The following is a 22,682-nucleotide window of genomic DNA, read 5'->3' as shown; positions in this document are numbered from 1 at the left end:
ACTCGCCGATACCAATTACCGAGTAAAGGAAGTCCTATTCAGGAAGCCAGGTGGCGTGTAATGACTCGCCACCCGGCTTCCTGATTAGCCGGGAAGCGTGTAAAGTCTCGCCACCCGGCTTCCCGATAAAGAAAGTCCCCTCTTGCCTTAGTATGTGCAGCCTGTCAACCCCGGGGCCTCTCCAGCGAGAACGCGGCCTTCCTCTGGTACCCAGCCGGAGCTGTCTGGCCGGCCAATCAGGAAGCCGGGCGCCGTGTAATGATGCAACGCCCTGCTTTCTGATTGGCCGGGAAGCTGGCTTCATGCTCATGACGAGGGAGCATGGAGCCGGCCTCCCGGCCAATCAGAAAGCAGGGTGTCGCGTCATTACACGGCGCCCGGCTTCCTGATTGGCCAGCCAAATGGCTCGGTTCCGGAGGAAGGCCGGGTTCTCGCTGGAGAGGCCCTGGGGGTCATCACGTCCTATACCATGTACAGGATTGCGAGGACACTGAGGGACGTTTCACCACTGGAGCGGAGGAGGAGACAGGTGGCAGGGACTGAAGTAGCAGTCGACTGGCTCCAAGTTTCAGGGGAGTATATATTTGTTCTTTTTGTCCCTAGACAAAAACGAGCACTTAACCCTTGCAGTGCTGGGGGTAGCCCCAGAATAATAAATTATGCCTGGAGTTCTTCAACGTGATGTTAAAGTCAAAATGCTTTTAAGACATTTTAAATGCCGACTAAATCAGTTACAACGGATGTTGCTCATTGATGTTTAAAAGTTTGTTTCTTGCAGAATCAGTTGGTCACTAGCCCTGAAATCCTGTTTTAGGGTCTGTTTCCACCAGCCCGCACGTTTACCAGAATGTCCCGTGCCCGCAATGCAAGGGATCGCATACATACAGTCTCCTTGCGTTCTGGAGCGGGAGGGGCCGTGGCAGTGCCATTCAAGTCAATGGCACGGCAGACACGCCCCCCCCCTCACGCCCTGCAGTGCGATCGGCCACACAGGAACACGTGGTAGTAAAATGCCCTGCGTTCCAGTGCGATTGCAAAAAATAGTGCATGCACAATTTTTTGTGATTACAACACATTGTAATGCAGAGCATTTTATTAACACGCATTCTTGTGCAGCTGATCGTACTTCGGGCGTGGGGAGAGTCTGCAGGGCCATTGACCTTGGGAACACAATTGATGCACACCAGCTTGGAAAAGGTTATAAAATCTTTTCTAAAGAGTTTGGACTCCACCAGTCTACTGTAAGGCAGATGTATAATGTAGGAAACGTAGACATGATCTACAAACAAACACACCAAGAGCAAAGAGTTTTACCCTTCTGCTGATAGACATTTATTTCTTGCACAGATGCAAATATGTACATATTTTACATGAAAAACACACTTAAAACCCCACAATTGTATATATTTCAGTATAAATATGCTCAAATTATAGTAATGTACACAAATATAACATCTCCAATTTATTTATAAAATACCGATTCAAGTAAATAGATATGAAGTCTATTAAGGTTAAAAATTGTGTGCAGCTGCAAAACAGTGACAAATCTTATACAAAATTTTCCACAGGTGACCCTTTAAAACTCATCAGTTTGGATTTAACAGTAATGGCCATATACTCCTGTTTGTATTCGTATGTGCATGCATGTTAGAACACTTAACAGTTTTTAAGCACTTTTTTATTTCAAATTTATGGTTGTCACAAGGCGGCTGACATCTCTTGGGACCCTAATGCCTCCTCTGCATTACTCCAATCCAGATCAAGTACAGACGGTACTCTATCAGTTTTCCTGGCCACAAGAGCCGGGACCCGACAGGTCTGATCCTGGAAGTGCTTAGAGCTGTGCCCTTCCAGGTTCATGGCTCCTAGGAAATATTGAGAATCAGGTGTTTGTCTTCCCTGTGCTCTCCATCCTGACAGTCAACATGGACTTCCCAGGCTCCCGTGGGGGCACGGGCGAGCCTGGGAAACACGTGTTTGTGTGTGTGGAGGGAGGGGGTAAATCTTTCAGCTTATAGAAGTGATCAGGCGGCCTTACAGTCAGTTGGATCACTTCTATTGCAGAGCCTGAAGTCGGCTCTTCAATATGTAAACAAAACATTGCAGCCACAAGTTTGTTTACATCCTAATAGTGCCGTGGCGTAATACTTATGGGGACGGCTGCAAAAAGGTTAATACTCCGAGATCTCAAATAGCAGCAGACTAATATCTAGGGAACTAAAGGCCTCTCTTACCAGTGTTCATGAGTCCATCAGGAATACAATGACCAATATTGTGCATGGCAGGGTTGCAAGGAGAAAACCACTAATATGTAAAAAGAACATTTATACCCATCCACTGTTTACTAAAGACCACATTGACTAGCCAGAAGGCTACTGGAACAAGGTTCTGTTTATGGATAAGTCCAAAAATAGACTTTTGGCCTGAAAGAAAAGTATTGTATTTGTCAAAAAGAAAATACTATAAATATATTCCAGCCTATAAGAACCCTATTCCATCAGTGAAACACGGTAGAAGTGGTAGCATGGTTTGGGACTGCTTTGCTGCCTCGATCATTTATGCAACAATGATAACTAAGTTCTACATTTCCAGCAAATTCTGCTGGAAAATGCCATAGTATAGTCTTGTGAACTTGAGCTCAAGAAATAGGTTCTGCAGCAAGAAAATGACCATTAACACACAAGTTTCATCCACCAAAGAACAGGTAGAGAAAAAGAAAATTAATGTTTTGGGAGGGCCAAATCAAAGTCCTGTCCTTAAAAGGAGAACTATGAGGTGAGTGCTTTTCACTCACCTCATAGTTCTAGCCGACCTGTGACAATGAGACTGTCACAGGTCGGCTCAGTAGATCGGGAGGTGAGCGAACACATACCGGGTTCGCTCGCCTCTCGATCCTGTCACGGCTCTCTGCTGTGACAGGGGGAGGGGATGGATTCCCCTCTCCGATCTCCCAGCGCGGACTGGCGGAACGGACGGGGGAGGGGGCGGGTACAGCTGGCTCTGCCTCTAGATAGGCAGAGCCAGCTGTCACTCACGCAGCTGGGCGGATCCAGTCATCTAAGTCGGAATCCACTACGGCGTCTCAGTATACCGCGAGCTGTAGCTCGCGGCATACTGAGCTTAGGGTAAAGGGAGGACGCTAGTTTGTGTCCTCCCGTTACCCGGAGAACTATGGGGGAAAACACTGACCCCATAGTTCTCCTTTAATCATATAGTACTGCAGAAGAACCTGAAGTGGGCAGTTCATGCACAGAAGCTCACCAACATTCCTAATAGCAGCTCTGTGAGGAAGAATGGACAAAGATTTCTCCAAGCCGATGTGCAGGGCTAATCAACAGTTACCAAAAAGGTTTAGGTGCAGTTACTGCTGCCCTTCCCGAAAAAAGATTCAAATACTTTTGCCATACACAAATTTGTTAACTAAATTGTTTTAAAACAATAATACAGTATGTAAACCAGTAATATGTTGTAGACTCCTTTAATTGGGTTGTTTAGTTTTAGGACATACATAAAAAAAACAGTTCACGTTTTAGGTCACATTTATGCAGAAATAATAAAAACTGAACAGGGTTTATAAAGACCACTAATCACATGTGCATGCAAGATTTTTTGCACCCTAAAATTCTTGTGTGGCAAGAATCTGGGCAGAACTTTCAGAGAGGAAACAAATGCAAGCAAAATTACAAGTCACAAGTATATTTATGCAGTGCAATTTCTTGTTATAAGCACTTCCAATGCAGCAGCAAAAAATAAAAAAAAAACTGTCCTGGTGCTTTCCTGCAGTTAGAATGCATTTTTACACTGGATGCAAATTGAGAGATGTGAACTGGCTATAATAAAGTAAAGGCAAACCTATTTTAGAAATAAAATATCAGCACTAATACTGCTGATTAACAGCAAAAATAAAGTAAACTCCATATCTGCGCTATTCCCATAATAACTTTTTAAAAATTTACACTGTTTGTATACGGTCTTGCACATCAAGCTGGACGATTGACTTTCCTACCACTCTGATAAGGCGGTGGTGAATTCACTTGTCCTGTGGGACCATAGCATCAAGTGTGATGACCCTTCACCCATCTCCCAAAACTAGTTCCGTTGCAAACTATTATGCTATTATTCCTAAAACTACTTGGCACAAGAAGCGCATGACCCTGCTTTCTGAGACATGCAAATTTATGTACTGTAAATAAATATACGAGACCTCAGCCTACATCCATTGCCAGATAAATTGCTGCCAGTTAACATGGCAGTACCTACTGCCGCAGTTGAGGTGCCCAGGAAAAATGCCCGGTATTTCCATTAGAAAACTGTATTCATATCCGGAACTATAAAGTTTTACCTTACAAGTGTTTCTGCATGTCTATTCGGCTGCCAGTTTTAAATTTACTTGAGAACTTTTTGGCTTCTTTTCTTTTGCATGCCTCTGACTGTTGCTTTTTAATTCCATGCCCAATTACATGTCTCCCTCACCTATGTTTCTAGAGTCTCAATGAATTTATTTTATTTTTCAGACAATATAAAAGATGAAGACCTTCCCAATTGCCTTCATATAAGCCTAAGTGGACAGGCAGCGCTGGGAACTCCAGTGGGGAGAATGTTCTGCTGGAGTCCATGAAACACAGCAACTGAGAAGTGAATAAACCCATCAACTGAATGAAAAACATTTTAAAAGGATTGACCAATTAATGTTAGGTAGTTTAGCTGCAGATCCAGAATAATGATTTCCTCAAAAAAGCAAATTGATAGGTTAAAAAAAAAAAGTCTTGGTATGCACATCCACAGACTGCCAGTTAGCTATGACTCCTTTAAACAATTCAATTATAACAGTAGAACATGAATACCATTTGAAACCATACCCTTATATGCCTTGCACATTTCTGTTCTCATAAGGCCATATCATTTGGACAGCCATGAATATTGCAAATGGCCAGCTCAAAAAATGCTATAAATTATGTTATATGCTATTGTAAATTACAAACATTCTAACAAGCATTGCCTCAAAACAGATAACTTTATAAAATGGTTTTCTTTTACAGGAACCAAGAAGGGCCCACCCTTTTACAAACAGGAAACACTAACACAAAGCAATAAACTTTCATAAAGATTATGGAGAAAAACTAATCTACATATTAAACTAAAAGCCAGTTCAATAATTGACCTATTCTGTACTATGAATGAATGCTTAGTTGGTTATTTTCAATTGCAATATTGGCCAACTTTCTGCAATTCCCCCCCCCCCTTTATTAGGATGAAATGAATGTGGAAGAGATGAAAAAGTTCAATTTTAATAAAACTGTTTCACTTCAGGTCACATGAAATAATTAGGGTCAGTCCACTCAAAATTATTGTTCATATTTAAATCAAACACCATCTTCTTCCAACGTTTGGCTACACCAGTCTCAATCTTATTATTACAAATACTAACCCGCTATCTTTACTCTTTATTCTCAGTCTGCATCTAGTAAAAGTATGTACCTGACAGTGGTAATAGGTGGCAGACCTTAGAATTCTAAATTTTTTGATTTAACATGAAAGTTAATATACCATTTTGGAATGTAAAATGCATTTTGCATGCATTTTACATGTGGCACCATTCTTTCCCATGGGAGATGTGCTTGCAGGACACCACTTATCTTGACAAACTTTGAAGAATCAAATGAGCCAGAAAAGAAAAGTTAGCCAAATAGTGACTGCAGTCACTGTTCATCTTTGGGTGCCACTCTCAGAACATTAAAACTGGGAATGGAAGATTTGTCCATCCACCCTTGTTAACATGGATGGGAGTCAAGTGATTTCTCTCATTTAGTGTATTGCCAGCTTTAGTTGTAGTTCACTTCAAAGTATTTTAGTATGAGGCACTTACAAAAAAAAAAAACAACTTCTTTGCAGCTTGTATGAGGCAGTTTGGAGCAAATACAACTTCCATTGGAATCAACGGTACCATATGTAGAACATGTGTGAAACACACATCTCATCACAGCAAAACTGCGTAGGTCTATGGTGTGAAACGTTAAAAAACAAAATCATCATTTGTGGGGCTGTTTCTGGAAAACACGTGTAATGTCAGACCCAATGCCGGTTTTGAAAGCCACACAGAGCATAATGTTAAAAATTAAAACTCACGGTATCATGCCTTAAGGCCATGCAGTGTTGCTCCATGATAAGGCAGTTAACATCTGTAGGCCACTGAAAAGTGGCAGAGCGCCTTTGATAATTGCTACTGGTAAAATCAAGCTGGAAAAACATATGAACTATACCAGTGCAACAGGAGGGAATGGCAACCCTCTGATTATCATTTGGTTCAGGCAAGACACCCCTCATTCCCAATACATAGTGTTAATTTTACAAGTGCATGAACATGAGGAGAAGTTACTCCTTTACATCACTGTCAGTACGAACCAGTTATCAACTCCTTCCAGCCCAACAGCAACTTTGTAATCATGGTATCTTGACGCTTTAAGAATTTACCTTTAAAAATAGCACTTTGGTCAGCATAGTAGTACTGTGTTATCTGGTGCTTGGTGACTGGCCTACTATAGTCACATGGAGTGAGTCACATGCTCCTCCATACCTGGAAGTAATAGAGATTTTCTTTGCTCAGCAGTTGAGCGACTGCAGAGTGAATGTAGGTGTGCACTGCTAGGGAGGCGAGGCTGGTTTCCTTTAACTGCTTGAAGACCAGGTGTTTAGACCCCCTTCCTGGCCAGGCCATTTTTCAGTATTTAGTGTTGCAGTACTTTGTTCCGTCATGCAACGCTGTACTGAAATTAATTTTATACCATTTTTTGGGGACACACAGAGCTTTCTTTTGGTGGTATTTAATCACCACTACGGGTTTTATTTTTTACTATAATTTGGGAAAATTACTGAAAATTTTGGGGAAAAAGTTTTTTGGTAAAATATAAAAGTCGGGGTCACGTCAGGTAAATAAACACCAAATATGTCAAGCTTTAAAATTGCGCGCACATGCGAAATCGCAGAAAACTACCATACCCAAAATTGGTCACAGGCGACACTTTAAAAGCTTTTACCGCTCATCAGTTTAGCGTTATCAGTGATTGATGGCCCTAGAATTATTGCTCTCACTCAGACGTTCGCGGCGATATGTAACATGTGCAGCGTAATGGGCGCAATCGTCTTTTTTGCATATGCGCCCCCGATGCATGTTAGCATGCGTGTATGTATGGGTGGGGACTTTAAACTGTTTTTTCTTTTTTTTTTTCTTTTTAATGTGTAACGTTAATTTCTTTTGGGGGGGGGGAACTTTTTTCCCTATTTTCTTTTTTTCACTAAACTTTATTGCTATCACATACAGGGGCTAATAAAACCCCCCTATGTGATAGCAAAATATGTGATAGGTCCTCTTTATGGAGACATCAGGGGTCTCCAAGATCCCTGTCACCTAGGACCCCCCAAAAGAAGCTGATGAAGCAGAGATCTGCTCCATCAGCTTCTGAAGCTGGAGAGTGACACAAGAATGCGGAAGTGATGTAATATACAACACTTCCGCATTCTTGCAGGGGAGAGGAGGGAGCTCGTGTAACAGATCGTTACCCCATACAAGCGATCGCATGTATGTTAACAGGCATCGCTGCCTGTTTTTAAATGTCGGGCATTTCCCACTCTCGTGTGCGCCCAGCGGCGTGTCTGAGCGGACGTCTAAAGATGCCCGCTCAGATCTAGAGAGCTCCCGGCCGGCCCGGAGGTAGTTAAGAATGGCTGCTCTGGCAGATTTGAATTTAAGAAGAAACAGGTTTTTTGCATTGATCGACTAGATAAAACAAAACACTTTTATTGATATTTTTTATTAGACCAAACAGATACTAAACATCTCAAGGTGACTTAAAGTGTCATTAAACTCAGCAGTTAAACCATAAAAATGCATTTAAATACCATAACTTTTAACAAAAACTTGGCAAATTTTTGCATCACTCCGCTGTAGATCCTCAAATCACACTGTCCTTCCTTCTGGAGGGTGGCTACTTTTGTTCCCCATGGTCCCTGTGTTTGTTGTAAAGTAGCCACCACGCCAAGCTCGCTCCTGTGATGGACTACAATCTCGCATATAGTTTACTAATTTGTATGGAGATTGTAGTCCATCACAGGAGTGAGCTTTGAGTGGCGCCTACTTTACAACACACACAGGGACCATGGGGAACAAAAGTAGCCACCCTCCAGAAGGTGGGTTAATGGGGTCAAATCATTGATTGAGTTCAACATTAGTGACGGGGGCGCAAGATGCAAATTTTTGGGGAAATTCTAACAGTAAAATGGTTTTCGTTCATTCGAGAAATTCAATTAATTCCAAAATCCAATGGTAAAATCAAAGGAAATTCTGAACAATAATCCTAAAATCTCTTTATTTGTTTGATTATTTATTCTTCCAACTTATAAAAATACAACTAATCCACTCTGATAAAGGCGAAGTCCACCTTTTAGAATAATGAATGCACACATATTCAAAAAAGTAGCCACAGCTTAAAGCTCACTCCCGTGATGGACTACAATCTCACGTTTAATTTACTAATTTGTATTGAGATTGTAGTCCATCACAGGAGTGAGCTTGGACCGGTGGCCACTTTACAACACACACAGGGACCATGGGGAACAAAACTAGCCACCCTCCAGAAGGAAGGACAGTGTCGGCACCAATTCAGAGATGATTTAAGGATCTACAGCCGAGTGATACACAAATAAGCTGCATTTTTGTTATTAGTTAAGGTACTTGAATGGATTTTTAAGATTTAACTCCTGAGTTTAGTGTCACTTTAAAAGACAACTGCCATATATGAATGTGTTGGCTGCTAACTGGCTGTCATGCTGTCTCTTTCTGAAGCAATACTTTCTGAATCATTGATCCAGAATAAAGTAGAAGAGCAGGAATTCTGTCTTTCATTTTCAACATGCTTGTTCCAGGTTTGTGACTCAGAAGTAATGCATACAGATGTAGCCCAGCAACTTGTACTTTCAGTAGGGGCCAGTAATGGTAGGGCGATTAGTTCTTTCAGGACTGTTAGGATTTACTGTGCATTAAAAAGCATGGAGAAGCAAGCTGCATCATCACCTGTGTTACTAGAAAAGAAGCTTGCCATGTCATACCTCCAACCTCTCCCATCAATAAAATTTACCATACTAAAGACTAGACTGCCAGCTCCAACAACCCACACACCTTAGTTAATTGTACACATCTTTGCTCTTTATCCATGCTGGACAAATACAGACACTACGCATATTTTAATAAGAGGTTTTCAAAACTGTAAGATCATAAAAAATTTAGGGCTGGTAACAATTACAAATTTTCCTGTTCGATTAATAAACATTTTTTTAATTGATTAATTATAATGCATATACAGATCCAACTACATTGCCCTACACACACACTCAAGCAGTATGAGGGGAATTTATCAAAACTGAAGCAAAAGTATCTGGAGCAGTTGCCTATGACAAGCAATCAGCTTCTCTCTTCAGTTTGTTCAGTTAAGGTTTAAAATTAAAAGGTGGATGCTGATTGGTTGCCATTGGTAACTGCTCCAGATTCTGTCTGCTCCAGTTTTGATAAATTCACCTCTATGTATGTTATGACTTTCAGGGCTAGTTCACACCAGTTCCAGTGCGTTCCGGCCCGATTCGTGCTGGAACGCACTGGATCGCATCCCGGCCGCCTCACTGCATTCTGGGGCGGGAGGGGGCGTGTTGTTGCATTAAAGTCAATGGCAACGCAGGTACGCCCCCCCGGCCGCAGTGTGATCTCCGGAACACATGGCAAATCAATGTCAGTGTTCTGGTCTCTCCGGGCCCCCCAAACTGGCGGAACATCAGGGCCCGGTCGCAAATGCGACTGATGCAGCCCTGGTAGTTTCGCCAGTGTCGGTATCTGCGTTTAGTATTGTGTCATTTTCACGAGTACGAGTGCATGTGAAAATGGCCAGTATTGGCCCAGGTGCATCCCTACTTAATATAATGTATTGCTGGGACTTGCAGTCCTGTATAGTTGGTGGTATTCAGCATTGCTGTATAATCATTATATATCAATGCAGACCACCAGGCATTTTCCTCCTCTGAGATGATGTGCATCGTCACATGTTCCAGTCATATGTGCCAGAGTTGCAGGAAGTAAAGGGACTGTTAGAAAAATGGGGAGGAAAAGAAAAACAAGGAATGCAAAGAAAAAAAAAGCCTGTGCTATCTAGAAGTATGTGTTTGTAGATTGCCATTACTAAACGTGCCTGTGTTATTTTGAAGATCTGGGTAAAGTTCCTCTTTAAAAAATAAACATTTACTGTATTATAGGTAACATCTAGCAATGCCAACTGTGCTTAAGGAGCACATTTTTAGGGTCTTCCTTAGGCATGTACCTTTTGTCTGGAATTACTCCTAAAAAAAAATAGCAGCACACTTTCTAGTATGAGAGGGTACCCAGTCACTTCTGAGCCTACAGAGTCAGAGCTGTATAATTGTAGTGTCAGTCTGCTGCCTCTGACTACTAGTCTCTGCAAATTTAGATTTGGTGATGGCACTACTATTCTGCTCACTGTTCTCCTTGCTGGAGACTCTAACAAGGGCACATATTCTTGCCTCTTCCAAGATGTCTCCACACAAACAGTGCAGAATGAGGCATGGTAAGTCACTAATTAGGGAAAGATCAGCTGCTGGGAGACCACAGGCAATATTAGTTATGGGTCCTTCCTCTTTTTTTTAGGCGTGGCTTCAAGAGTTCAGTTCCTTGCCTCACAAACTTGCACCAAATGCCATGTACCCTCGCAAGATAAACCATGATCTTGTTACTTTATATGATCATGTTTAATCATTTACCTCATCATTTGATAACATAGGATATTTGCAAAAAATATCTTAGTAGAATCACACCCCATTACAATGCATTTGTGCAATCTCTATACAATCTTCTGCCCTGTTCACACCTTTACGTTTTGTTGCGCGTTCAATGCTCTACAAAACGTACAAACTTGAAAATCCCACTGTTTTCTATGGGTATGGTTCACACCTTTCCGTATTTCAGCCCGTCTGAACGCGCTACTAAACGGCCTACGCCCAAAGAAGTACATGTACTTCTTTGGGGCGTTTTGGTCTCGAATCGCGGTAAAAACTTGTGATGCGAAACGAGCGACAAACGCGCATATTCAATACGCCTGGGTGTGAACCCAGGCTTCTTAAAAAACTATGTGAGGGCCTAACAAATCATTTAGATTGCAAATGCTCAGCTATACCCTAAACCTACCTACAAATAACTATGTTTGGCCAGGTTAAGAGCAAATATTTGTGCTGGATGTTATTATAATGTGCATCTAACACCAGAATTTTTATAGTTTTGATGGAGCGAGGAAGGGTTGGAATCACGGTCAGTCTTTTATTGTTGTCGGTGTCCCAGCTGGGGAGATTTACCTTCTATTTATCATGGTGTCTACTGTAACCAGGACAGAAAATGATTGGAGATTCAAAATGTTACAGTTGTCACTAGAGCATGAGGTGGGAGAAAATCTTCCAAATGGGAACACCAGGAATGTTTGCCCTCACTTTGGAAAGATTCCCTGGCACTTTCTATTGTGTCACCAAACAAAGAAGCGAAGGAAAATCTCCCCATTAAGGCACAAAAAAAAACTAAAACGGACAGTGGGTTTAACTATCACATGCCTTATTTAAAAACAAAAAATGATGGATGAGTGTAAAAAAAATTGAAAGTACTGAAGACAGACTAGGACAGGTAAACTGAGAAGACGGCTGGATAATTTCACAAAACATACACAATTTATTCTATTCAGGGGCAATAAGTATAATTTACTGCAATCACATTTTTCTGTAAATTAAATTGATAGTTTTTAACATTGTGGAGTCGAACTGAGAACTTACTGGAGAGCACACAGCTCAAGAGACAGCAAATAAAACAAACAGACTTTATTTACAAAAACATATTTTAGCCTATTTCTCACCTCACCCCTTTGACTCTGCTGCTCCTGATGACTCTGGACATGCCACGCCCCCTAGAGGGAGGTGACTGTGAAGTTGTCCTCTGGTATGTTCTCAGGTCCCAAGAAACCACCCTTCAGGTTGGGGGGTGAAAGCACTGGGGGACCCTGGGGGGGAAAGGCTGGGTAACGATAGGTATCCTGGAGCTGCACCATGGAGTCTCTCTGCACAGGGGAATGGGTAATATCACTGATCAAGGGGCAAGGATATGAGGCTCTGTGATGCCCCCTTACCATGTCCAGCGTCTCTTTGTCTCTTTTAGGGCTTGGGATATGAGGGCTCAGGCAGGACACACCCTCTGCTCGCCTGCCCATGAAGTCCGAAAGTAATCCTCCCTTACCATCATAAGGGGGACTGCGGGGTGGATACCAGTAGCCAGCATTCTTGCAGCTGGGAGGGTCATAGCGGTGGTGCGTTGTGGGTTGTGGAGGAAGTTGCTCCCTACAAGAGGGTAGGTGGGGAGGCAGGCTGTGTTTCAGGGAATCACAGGATGAGTGGGGAGGGGGTACAAGTTTTCTTCCCTCCCCTGGCCGCAACTCAAGAGTAGGGGAGCAGTTAGGGGAAAAGGGAGAGTCTTGTAGCTGGTGGTCATACACCAATCCAGGTGGGGGTGGTGGAGGATGTGGGGCAGCAGTGTTTGTGTTGCCAACCGTAGGGAGATGGGAGAAGTGTTTACTAGGTTCAAGCTCTGTGGAGGGAGGGCCCAGCCCAGGAGAGTCACTCTGGAAGCCAAATGTGCCATCTGAAGGGGTAGATGGGTTCATGGAATAGGGTCCAGAGAAATCACAAGGAGGCTCCCTCTCACCCACCCCATACGCCCGCGAGTGGGAGGGCAGAGGTGACATGCTGCTATCTCCACTATAGCAGTCCAGTCCTAAATCTGAGGTGTCCTGAAAGAGGGAGCTGACTGAGGAGGATGGTGGTGGAGCTGGGGGCTTTGGGGAAAATTTAGCTTTGCCTGAACCCCTCTCTTTCTTGTTGGCTGTACAATTTCCACCTCGCCCACCCCTTGGGCCCCTGGGCCCTCCTCCTCTCTTGGTGGGAAATCCAGATGGGGGAGCAGCAGCAGATGATGAAGAAGATGATGGAGAGGATGAAGAAAAGCCCAGGAGGTGGTGGGGTGATGGCTCAAATATATCTGTTTTCTTTCTGCGGCCTCTGCCAGGTTTAGCCGTTTGGTGGAAAAGGACAGTTTGGTTCCAGCTGTAGCCTGGTGCAGATGATGTGTCGTTCCAATCCATCATCAATTTTTCAAGGCTGGATAGACTAGACTGTCCTTCACTAGATGAGGCCTCACTGTTGGCTCTGCGATAGCCTGCACCAGGTTGAGTGTACTGCGTACTGTCGGAGGATGACTCTGACATGTTATCAGTATTTTGTTTGGCCTTTTGTGGCGTATAGTTGCTTATGTCCAAGATGACATTGGATTCAGTCATGTGGCAGTCAAACCCAGGCCCATAAAGTTGCCCAAAGTTATCAGGGCCCCAGTCAGACTGTCCATATCCTTGTCGAAATCCCCATTGGCCTGTTCCTACTGATGCTGGAAAGGTGCGGCTATTTTCACCAGGAAACATAGGACCAGACACCTTAGGCAACATGTAACCAGCAGGTGAAGAGGTTCCTGAACGGCTTTCACTCCTAAGTGGTGGGAATGGTGGCAACTCTGATGTGTTGAAAAAAGGACTTTTAGCTACATTAGACCCTGAACCTGCTGCCGGCATCTGTTGATGTTGGCTGAAGCTAGTGCTACTATGGGCGCTGCCCGGTGATGACGGGAGGCTATTACCACCACCACTGAAAGAAAAGCTGCAGTCCTTATTACCCAAGCAGTCAGGTGGAGCAGGGTACTGCTTGTTTGGTGCAAAAATTCCATGGCCAGGTAGGTTTTGACCAGTAGATGCTTGAAAGGCTCCAAACTGGCCAAAGTTTCCAGAATGTTGGGAATTGGGAGAACGTGATAACAGCTTGTGAAAGGCATCAGATCCACGGCATTCTTGTTGGGAAAGTGTCCCATAATTTGTATTTCCCCTGTTTGGAGGGAATGGCTGCCTGGAGGCTGCTGAACTTTGGTATGGTGATTCTGGGTTGCTAGATTTTCCTCCCCGAGAATTGGGGTATGACTGGAGTGCTCTTGGGTTGGGTGAGGCTGATGACCCAGAGAAGGCAGATGCAGATTTTCTTGCTTCTTGTCTCTGTGCAACAGAAGCAAAATCCACAAGGTCAGAGGAGTCATCGGAGTCCAACAGAGATCGGAAGTAGCCTGTAAAAAGTCCATGACGGTCCTGCCCCCCACTTTCACTCTGGGTAATAGATCCTGTTCCACCATAATAACCTGGACGAGATGGCGAGCCATCGTGCAAGGAAGAAAAACCTGTGCGCTCTGGTCCTTGATAACTGCAAGGTCGACTACCCGACTGACTGTTAGAAAGCGGAGATGCCCATGGACAAGATTTACCCTCACCAACCCAATCTGACATACCTTGGTAACTAGGTTCTTCTCCCATGTCACCAAGCAGAGCACCATTTTTTCGAGATCTTCTCTTGCGTTTGGGTTTAGCATTAGGGTCTGGTTCAGGCTTTGGCTGTCTCCGTTTTCGTGGTTTCAAAGGATCAGTGGGTCTTGGTTTTGCTTTCTTCTTCCCAATACCTTCAAAAAACTCACTGAATGAACAGCGTGATAGTTCTGCATTGTGGCTATTGCAAGCTCCTCTTCGGCCTGGTCCTCCACCACGACCTCCTCTTCTTCGATAGCCCTGAACTCTATGAAGGTATTGGGAGATATTATGAGTTTCAGGTGCTTGGTGCACTGACTCTGGCAATGTTGGTGTCCAGCAACGAGGAGGTGAGGTTCTTACTGCTCCTTGACTCTGTCGGTTGAGAAAAGCAAGCTTTGCCAGTACATCGCTGTAGTCAGATTTGCTGTCATTAGTGTCTGCCACATAAGAAGGCTGGGGCGATTGTAGTTTTTGCTTCCGTCGCCTCTTTTTTTTCACAAACTCTCCTTCTGGAACTGATTGGGGGGACATGGGAGTAGGCTGTGGTGTTAATATGGGTTCAATAGGAGGTGGTTGAGAAAGGACTGGTGGTGTATCTCTAGATAAAACCAAGTTCTTGGGAGGCCGACCTCGCCGTCTCTTAAGAATGATTGGAAGTTCACCAGGTGGAAACACCATTACTACATTGCGCCCATTGTTTTTCATTTTTAATAAGGAGGTGGGACCTGGGCCTGAACCACCAATCAACTCTCCCCCCTCCACACTTAGAGTGCTACTGAATGAAGATACCTTATAGCTTGTTTTATTTCTCCGCCCCATTGGCATTGGAATTCTGGCAATCCGAACTACCATTTTGCGTATGCCCCTACGTTTTGGCTTTGGCGGGGGGCCCTGCTGAACATCAACCTCTGCTGTGGGTGGTTTGCGAAGAACAGCAGGAACTGGAAATAGTACACTTTGTTCATTAAGCCGGTAAGCCCTGGGCTCCTCTGATGTTCGATAAGGAGGCATTACAAATGCACGGGAGAGACTGCTTTCAGATGCCCTTGGCCTTCCAGGTCTTCTCCTTCTTCCCCTGCCTGGTCTATCACTTCTACGGCCTCTGAGACCAAACCTGTGTCCTCCACGGCTAGAAAATGGTGTTCGTCTGAGGGTTTCCGATGTTTGAGAAAAGAGAGGTAGCATCCATGGTATTTCATCAATCCGCTCCTCTACGGTACTTTCCTTTACTTTATAAGTGTCTTCTATTTGACTACACTTGTCTACCTCAATGTCATCGTCATCTGAAGATTCATCTTTATCACCACCTCCTGTCCTCTCCTGCTTTTTAATATCTATAATTAGTTCCTGACTTTCATTTAGTTTACCCTGTTCTACTTCAGTTCTTTTCAGTTCTTCCGGATCTTCAGTTTTGACTGCCGATTCTCCTTCCTGCTCGTCATCTGTCTCATCTTGTTTACTTTCCTCTTGCTCCTCTCCAGACTGATCCAGTTTATGCTCTTCATGATCCTCAACTGATGACTCCTCGCCCTGTTTATTAGTTTGTTCCTCCCCCAAACATGTTTCCTGTTTAAATTCTGCCTGCTGAATAGATTCCTCCTCAAGTTTACATTCTTCATGTTCTTCCCCAGACTCCTCAATTTCATGCTTGCTCTGCTCATCACTTGATGACTCCTCTTTATCATTCTGATTCAATGTCCTTATTTTACTTGAAGTTTCTTCTACTTTACTACTCATGTCATCATATTCTTCCCTTTCTTGTACATTATCAATGGGCTGTGGTTCCATCCAAGCAAGAGCTGCAAGCTCTCGAAGAACATTTGAACTGGCAGACTCGGAAGAGTCTGGGTTGGGAGACACAGGGTTTGTTTCTTTATCCACTGTCTCTGAAGATTTTTCTTCAGGGCTTCTCAGTCCACAAGCAAGGCTTTGAGAAGAAAAAAAGCTGTATTGTAATCCGGGTTCTGCATCTTCAGGCTCTGATGGAGGGCTGGTAACATGGCTGTAATTAAGGCGGACACCACTGGATCGCAGGTCATTGGATAGTTGGCTAAGGTCCTTCATGATATCCATCAAACGTACAACTGGCTGAAGGTTGACACGACCATTGCCACATTTGCTTTTTAATAGAGCGATTATTCCATCAACACCTAATTTGGGAGCTCCTACTGATGAACGGCAGTTGGATTTGCTTGAACGGCCCCAGGAATGCTGGGATCGGGTATCTTCACCTTGGGGTTCTTGACTGGCAATGGTAGTGCCTGGAAGGGAAAAAGAAAAAGGTTAAAAAAATTAAAAGGAAATGTATGGTCCTTTTAATTAAATATGCATATAAATGTGAAAAGATCAGCTTGATGTAAATCTCTAAATTTGTAATTATATGTACCTTTGGGCAGCCATAATAGATTACATATACAGGATCTGCTTCCTATCTTGCATACTACACAGTAGTCGTACTTTAACATTCCCCCTCATAATACAAGTCTGATTCGGCTCACTCATGGAAAAGTGTATTCCCAGTGTGATTTATATCTTATCTCATCAGTTGTTAAGCATTGATACACCATGATTGTTGTGGCCTATCTACAAATGTATTTCTATGTACATAGCAAAACCATGCTATGCAATGCTTTAAAACAGAAGATCATTCTGTCCCAGTCCCCAACAGGAGCTAACAATCTAAAATGCTACCAAACTCACACTAGGGCCTTTTTAAGTGGAAGTCAATTAAACTCCCAGTACGGTTTGTTATTGAGGGAGGAAAGGGAAGTACCTGAAGAAAACACACATTTGGAGAACATACAATCTATATTAACATAATAAGGGGGCAGTGATTGGTCAGTGCAGTCACATGACCACACAGACCAATGAGAATCTCTTCTGGGATGCCATCCATTATACTGGCTGGGTGGGACATCATTACACATAAATGGCGTCAAGTTAGTGCACTATTTCATATTTGAAAAAAGGTGAACCAACCCTTTAAATAGAGGAACCAGCACTACTAGCTGCAGCATATCACATGTCCTGATGATGTAGCAGCAGTGCGTTGTCAAACATCTAAACCGCCCCACCTGGCAGCCCTGGTTTAATAGGTAATTCCATACAGTACCTAGGCTCCTCTCACTGCCCGTCGTTTATTTCATTCAACCCATCTTTCACCTGGCAATGTTACATTCTATACACCTTCCGAATGACATTGTTATCTTTATCATTCTTGTCATGCAAGGCTGGGCTTATCAGATGCTTAACTGACAGCACTCTGACCACTCTTCATAGCCTGGGGTAGGCAAGAAAAAGCCGGAATGACATTACCAAGACATGTGATGTGCTGCGGCTTAGCCCAGTCCCCGACCTGGGCCATTTTGATATGCAAGGAAGAAACAGTCACATGACCTAAGAGAGAAGTCATGCCTAGCAAGTAATACACAGCCTACATACCAGAATGGGAGTATGATTGTTGCCACTGAAAAGGAGGTAGTCCAAATGACTGGCATGATCAACCAGAATATTTTATAAGACGAAAGCTTAATTAAAAAAGGGGCACAGGAAAATCCTAAAAAATTTATTTTTTCTTTTTGGGTTTACCGATACCTAAATGAGAACGCCTCTCAAAGAGTGGACAGTAAAGTGAGGTTGATCAGTTACTGCCACATATCAGCCTCAATTTACTCTCCTGCCTTTGCTCACTCCTGTTTACTAAGGTTGTAAAAATTTGACATTGAGCATTCATGCCCAGCTAACTGACATGACTGTGTCAGAATTTCTGGCAAACCCCAAGTGAACCTAAACAAAGTAAAAGTGAGATCTACTTTAAGCAAGCTAGCAGTGGGATACCAAGCAGACATGGTCATGTGTCACCTCTAGTTCTGGGTCACTAGGTCTAAAGATGCTGTGGTTGTACAATGAAGTGTACATTAACAGAATATTGAGTGAAAATGAATTGTGCTCACATTAATACTCGCAATGCACAAATTTTGAAGATAATATGTCCCAACAAGCTGGCTCAAGGTCACATGATAGGTAAAATTTCCATAGTTTGACAACTATAACCATCCTCCCCAAGGCCAGCCCGATAGAAGTAGACCTAACTTTACAGTTTGCATCTGCTTTATATGGGTCTAAAAGATGGAACTATACTACTACTGAAAGTGCACATATTTTACAGCAACAAATAAAAAAATGGGAACAAATGGTAATTATCATGAATTAATAGGCATCAGCAATGTTAAATGAATGCTCCCAACAGGAGTGTCCTTGTTGTACTGAACAACAAAAATAAATAGAACTACAGACTTCAGAAAGTGGTTTTAACTAATTCTTGCAGTTATGAGCTACCAGACAGTGTTTATGCACTCTGCTGAAATGGCATTTTATACCCTATTGAATGTGCACCTGGACGCCACCAAAACAATTAAATTATGCAAGCAGATGGGTATTCCATTCAACTGTTTGGTGCACTTCCTTGCACATGTACAGTAGTGCATATGGTACCACTGTGGCAGAGGTCGTCAGCTCTGCCCAACAGTGGGAAGAGTGCAGCAGCAAGAACCAGAGAAAGACGATTTGAGGTCTGAACTTTTATTTCCTTTATTTGTTTTTGTTTTTTAGCTCCACTGGGAGGAGCATTTATTTAAAAGAAAAGTTACCCTTAATGATTAACTGATGAAATATTATGATGATGACCTGATTAAATATAAATTCATGAGATAAATGTAGTAAGGCAAAATACTAGTCATACTTTATTTCAAATAGATGCAATGTATACTTACTTTCTTGCCTTTCCTGCTTTGCACTTCGCCCACTGTACTTGTGGTCTCTGAGGAGAGAACAACATAATCATTCAACTGTCAGCCATTTAACAAGGAGTACAGTTAACAGGAAAAGCATCTTAGAAATATCTTAGGAAGTCAAACATTTTAGTCAATAACCAATCAGTACCTAACTTTTTTTTTTTATTTACCAGAGAACTACACCTGCCTATAGACATGGGATGATTGCAACCCACTCCAGCTGTTTTTTTTAAAACTCTGCTGTCAGCTCAAGGTACTAACCATCACACTGGATAATCAAGGAAGCTTAACTCTCCGAGAAGAAAAATGTCCCTCATTACTTGCAGGAATCGTATCTGAGGCTCTCTGAAATGAGCATCACTGCACCTTTATATGTCTTTGGTGGAACAGATACAACCTGGCCCGATTTAAAAAGTGCCTAAGTTGACAACAGTGCTGAAGAGAAGGTAACCTGGTTAGTCTGAACAGATACCTGTGGAGCTCCTAGGACCCTAAAACCAGGTAGCTCACAGGACCTTCCCCTTGCTGCAGGTCAAGATTGGGCCACTTCCAACACAACTTCCAACCAGTGTCATTCAACTGTGAAATTCCAGAGAAGAAGATGCACTCAACATTGACAGCTATATGATGTAGATAGATGCTTAGCTTTAAGTGGAAACTATGCTAATATAAACTTCAAGAGAAGATGGGGCGTAAAGTACAGCCTGAGCCTGGGACCTGAAGATATGTGAAGACTAGCAGGTATCCGCAGGCACCACAAGTCAGATGCACTTCAGCATTGTTGTTTCCCCTTTTTTAGGCAGGTCAGACTCACTTTACAAATTCATGTCGCAAAACTAAAATGTTCTTTCATGGTAGAAGTAGCCTTTAAAAATCGATTCTAGTGTCCTTACATTGCTTACTTGAAGATGAACTCCAGATACAAAATACACAAATGAATGCAGCTTTGTATATTTAATATGTTATTAAATGCAAGCATCTTGCCACTCTCCGTTCTGCCCTAACATTGGCTGGTCGCTGGCGGCCACAATTCGCACGTTCAGACCCAGATTTTCGGCTGACAGTCCAGTCTTTAAACACTTTAACAACAGCTGCTCTTGAACATTTAACGGATTCTGCAGTTTTGCTGATACTCGTTCCAGGGCTCCGAGCGCCAACAATCATCCCACGTTCAAAGGCTGTTAAATCGTGTTGTTTACCCATATCTTCAGAAAAAAACAATTTCTACTGTCATGGTAAACAACCTGCTTCCCTATTTATAACGGTCTGGCCCTCTAGCAACTTCAGTGCGAAATTATAGCTAATTTGCCTACAAACGTCAGGTGGTCATAATAATCTGGCCACTCAGTGTATATGTGGTAAAAACTTATGAATCTGGGGCCCTGGTTTGTCAATTCAACGGGACCAGATGTCAAATTTCTGAGGGCAGAATCTAGCCAATAAATATACAGTTATATATAGGGCTGCAACCAACTAATCGATCATAAATCGATAATAGTTGTCAACTATGCTCATTATTGATTAGTTGGGAGGAGGGCACAGCAAGCAAAGGGTGGGTGGGTGCAATAGCTATTACACCAGCCCACTACCTGATGTTTTACATTACACTGCCGTCTGCAGAATCTTGCCACTGGCAGCTGTAATTCCCTGGCTGAAGGTATTTAAGCGCCACGTGCTTACAATTTTTTTATTTTTTTTTAATTATAAAAAAAAGGTGGGAAAAGAAGCAATTCAGTTTCGGCCTGACAGAATCTTCTGCGGCAGGTGTGTTGCAGTGCCATTCATTTCAATGGCACCCCAAAACACGCCTCTCACCCACAGTGTGATCGCCTGCACTGGAACGCAAGATACTGCAATGCTATGCATTCCACTGCAGTGCAATTGCCAAAAATAGCGCATGCAGTTTTATTCTGAAGTAAAGTTTGTTTGTAACACTGTCACTGGGGTTTTTATTTTTTACTATACAACAAAAAAAGTACCGAAAATTTTGAAAAAAAACCATTATTAAACATTACCACTAAATTGTTGGTAAAACATAAAAGATGGGATCACGTCGGATAAACAGACATCAAAAACCTCAAGCCTTAAAGGAGAACTATGAGATGACTGGTGGAACGGAGGGGGGAGGGGGCGGGTACAGCTGGCTCTGCCTCTAGATAGGCAGAGCCAGCTGTCACTCACACAGCTGGGCGGATCTCGACATCGATGTCGGGATCCGCTCCGGCGTCTCAGTAGCTCGCGGTATACTGAGCTTAGGGTAACGGGAGGACGCTAGTTTGTGTCCTCCCATTACCCGGAGAACTATGGAGAAAAGCCCTGACCCCATAGTTCTCCTTTAAAATTGCGCGCGCCTGCGAAATCATGACAAACTACCACACCCAAAATTGTCCATAAGTGACGTTTTAAAAGCTTTTAATGCTCATCAATTTAGTGTCATCACTGATTGATGGCCCTTGAATTATTACTCATGCTCTGACATTCGCGCTGATATGTAACATGTTTGGGTAATGGGTGCAATCGCCATTTTCGCATTTAGGCGCATGTTTACCTGTATATGTGGGGGCGGGGAACTTTATTTTTTTTATCACTTTGTATGTGTTAATATTTTTTGTGACTAATATTTTTTGTAACTAATTTTTTTTCCACTTAACTTTATTGCCATCACATAGGGGGCTAACAAGCCTCCCATGTGATAGCCAATTCACAGTGTCAGGTCATCTTAATGGAGACATCAGGGGTCACAAAGACCCCTAATGTCACCTAGGGACCCCCAGAGAATCTGATGAAGCAGAGATCTGCTTCATCAGCTTCTCCCTGGCTTCTGTAGCCGGGAATGACAGCTGAATGCGGAAGTGATGTAATATACATCACTTTCTCCAGAGGCCAGAGAAGAGATTGGAAGGGGATCGTGTACCGACCTCCCTCTAAGCTCTGGTGAGAGAGCTGCCATGCCAGTCCCGGCCCGCACCGGGCACAGGCGCTTGGGATCGGCGACAGCAGGTGGTTAAAGATGGTATTTAATTTTTTTTATCTGATCGAAAAAACAATAGGCCAACTAATCGATTATGAAAATAATCATTAGTTGCAACCCTAGTTATATATGTATCGGAGAAGACCTTGGTTAATGACCTCTTCCAGTTGCTTAAACCAGAGCGTTCTGTTTTATCCAGGTTAAGACCAAGTTTAAGACTCATTTTTTGGCGTAAAAACAGGCAGCATAGAAACAATTTTGCTAAGGTATGCATATTAGAATCATGAAAATGACTCATAAGACAAAGTAGATTGCACATATTAAGTAAACCAATATGTTCGGCCATAAAGCATTTAATTGCTGAGCAAAACAGTCTGGTGTATTTGCCATTTAATCAGTTAGGTGTGTCAAGTCTACCCTACTCTAATATACACAATA

The 22,682-nt window shown here is 42.9% G+C and overlaps 1 protein-coding gene across 1 annotated transcript in view; it reads right to left on the bottom strand.

Annotated features, from left to right (window-relative positions):
- AHDC1 (AT-hook DNA binding motif containing 1) overlaps positions 1-22,682 on the bottom strand; it is an 85,352-nt gene that overhangs the window by 30,203 nt on the left and 32,467 nt on the right. The window contains exons 4-5 of the mRNA XM_018555961.1: positions 19,253-19,299; positions 11,949-16,741 (exon numbers count right to left, since the gene is read on the bottom strand). Of these exons, the coding sequence (XP_018411463.1) occupies positions 12,000-16,741; positions 19,253-19,299 (4,789 nt within the window). The 3' untranslated portion in view covers positions 11,949-11,999. The remainder of the gene's footprint in view (positions 1-11,948; positions 16,742-19,252; positions 19,300-22,682) is intronic.

Source organism: Nanorana parkeri, unplaced genomic scaffold, assembly GCF_000935625.1.
Source record: "Nanorana parkeri isolate BGI_ZX_2015 unplaced genomic scaffold, ASM93562v1 scaffold220, whole genome shotgun sequence".
Lineage (NCBI taxonomy): Eukaryota > Metazoa > Chordata > Amphibia > Anura > Dicroglossidae > Nanorana > Nanorana parkeri.
Note: the sequence above shows the minus strand (reverse complement) of the source record. Positions and strands in the feature narration are given on the sequence as shown.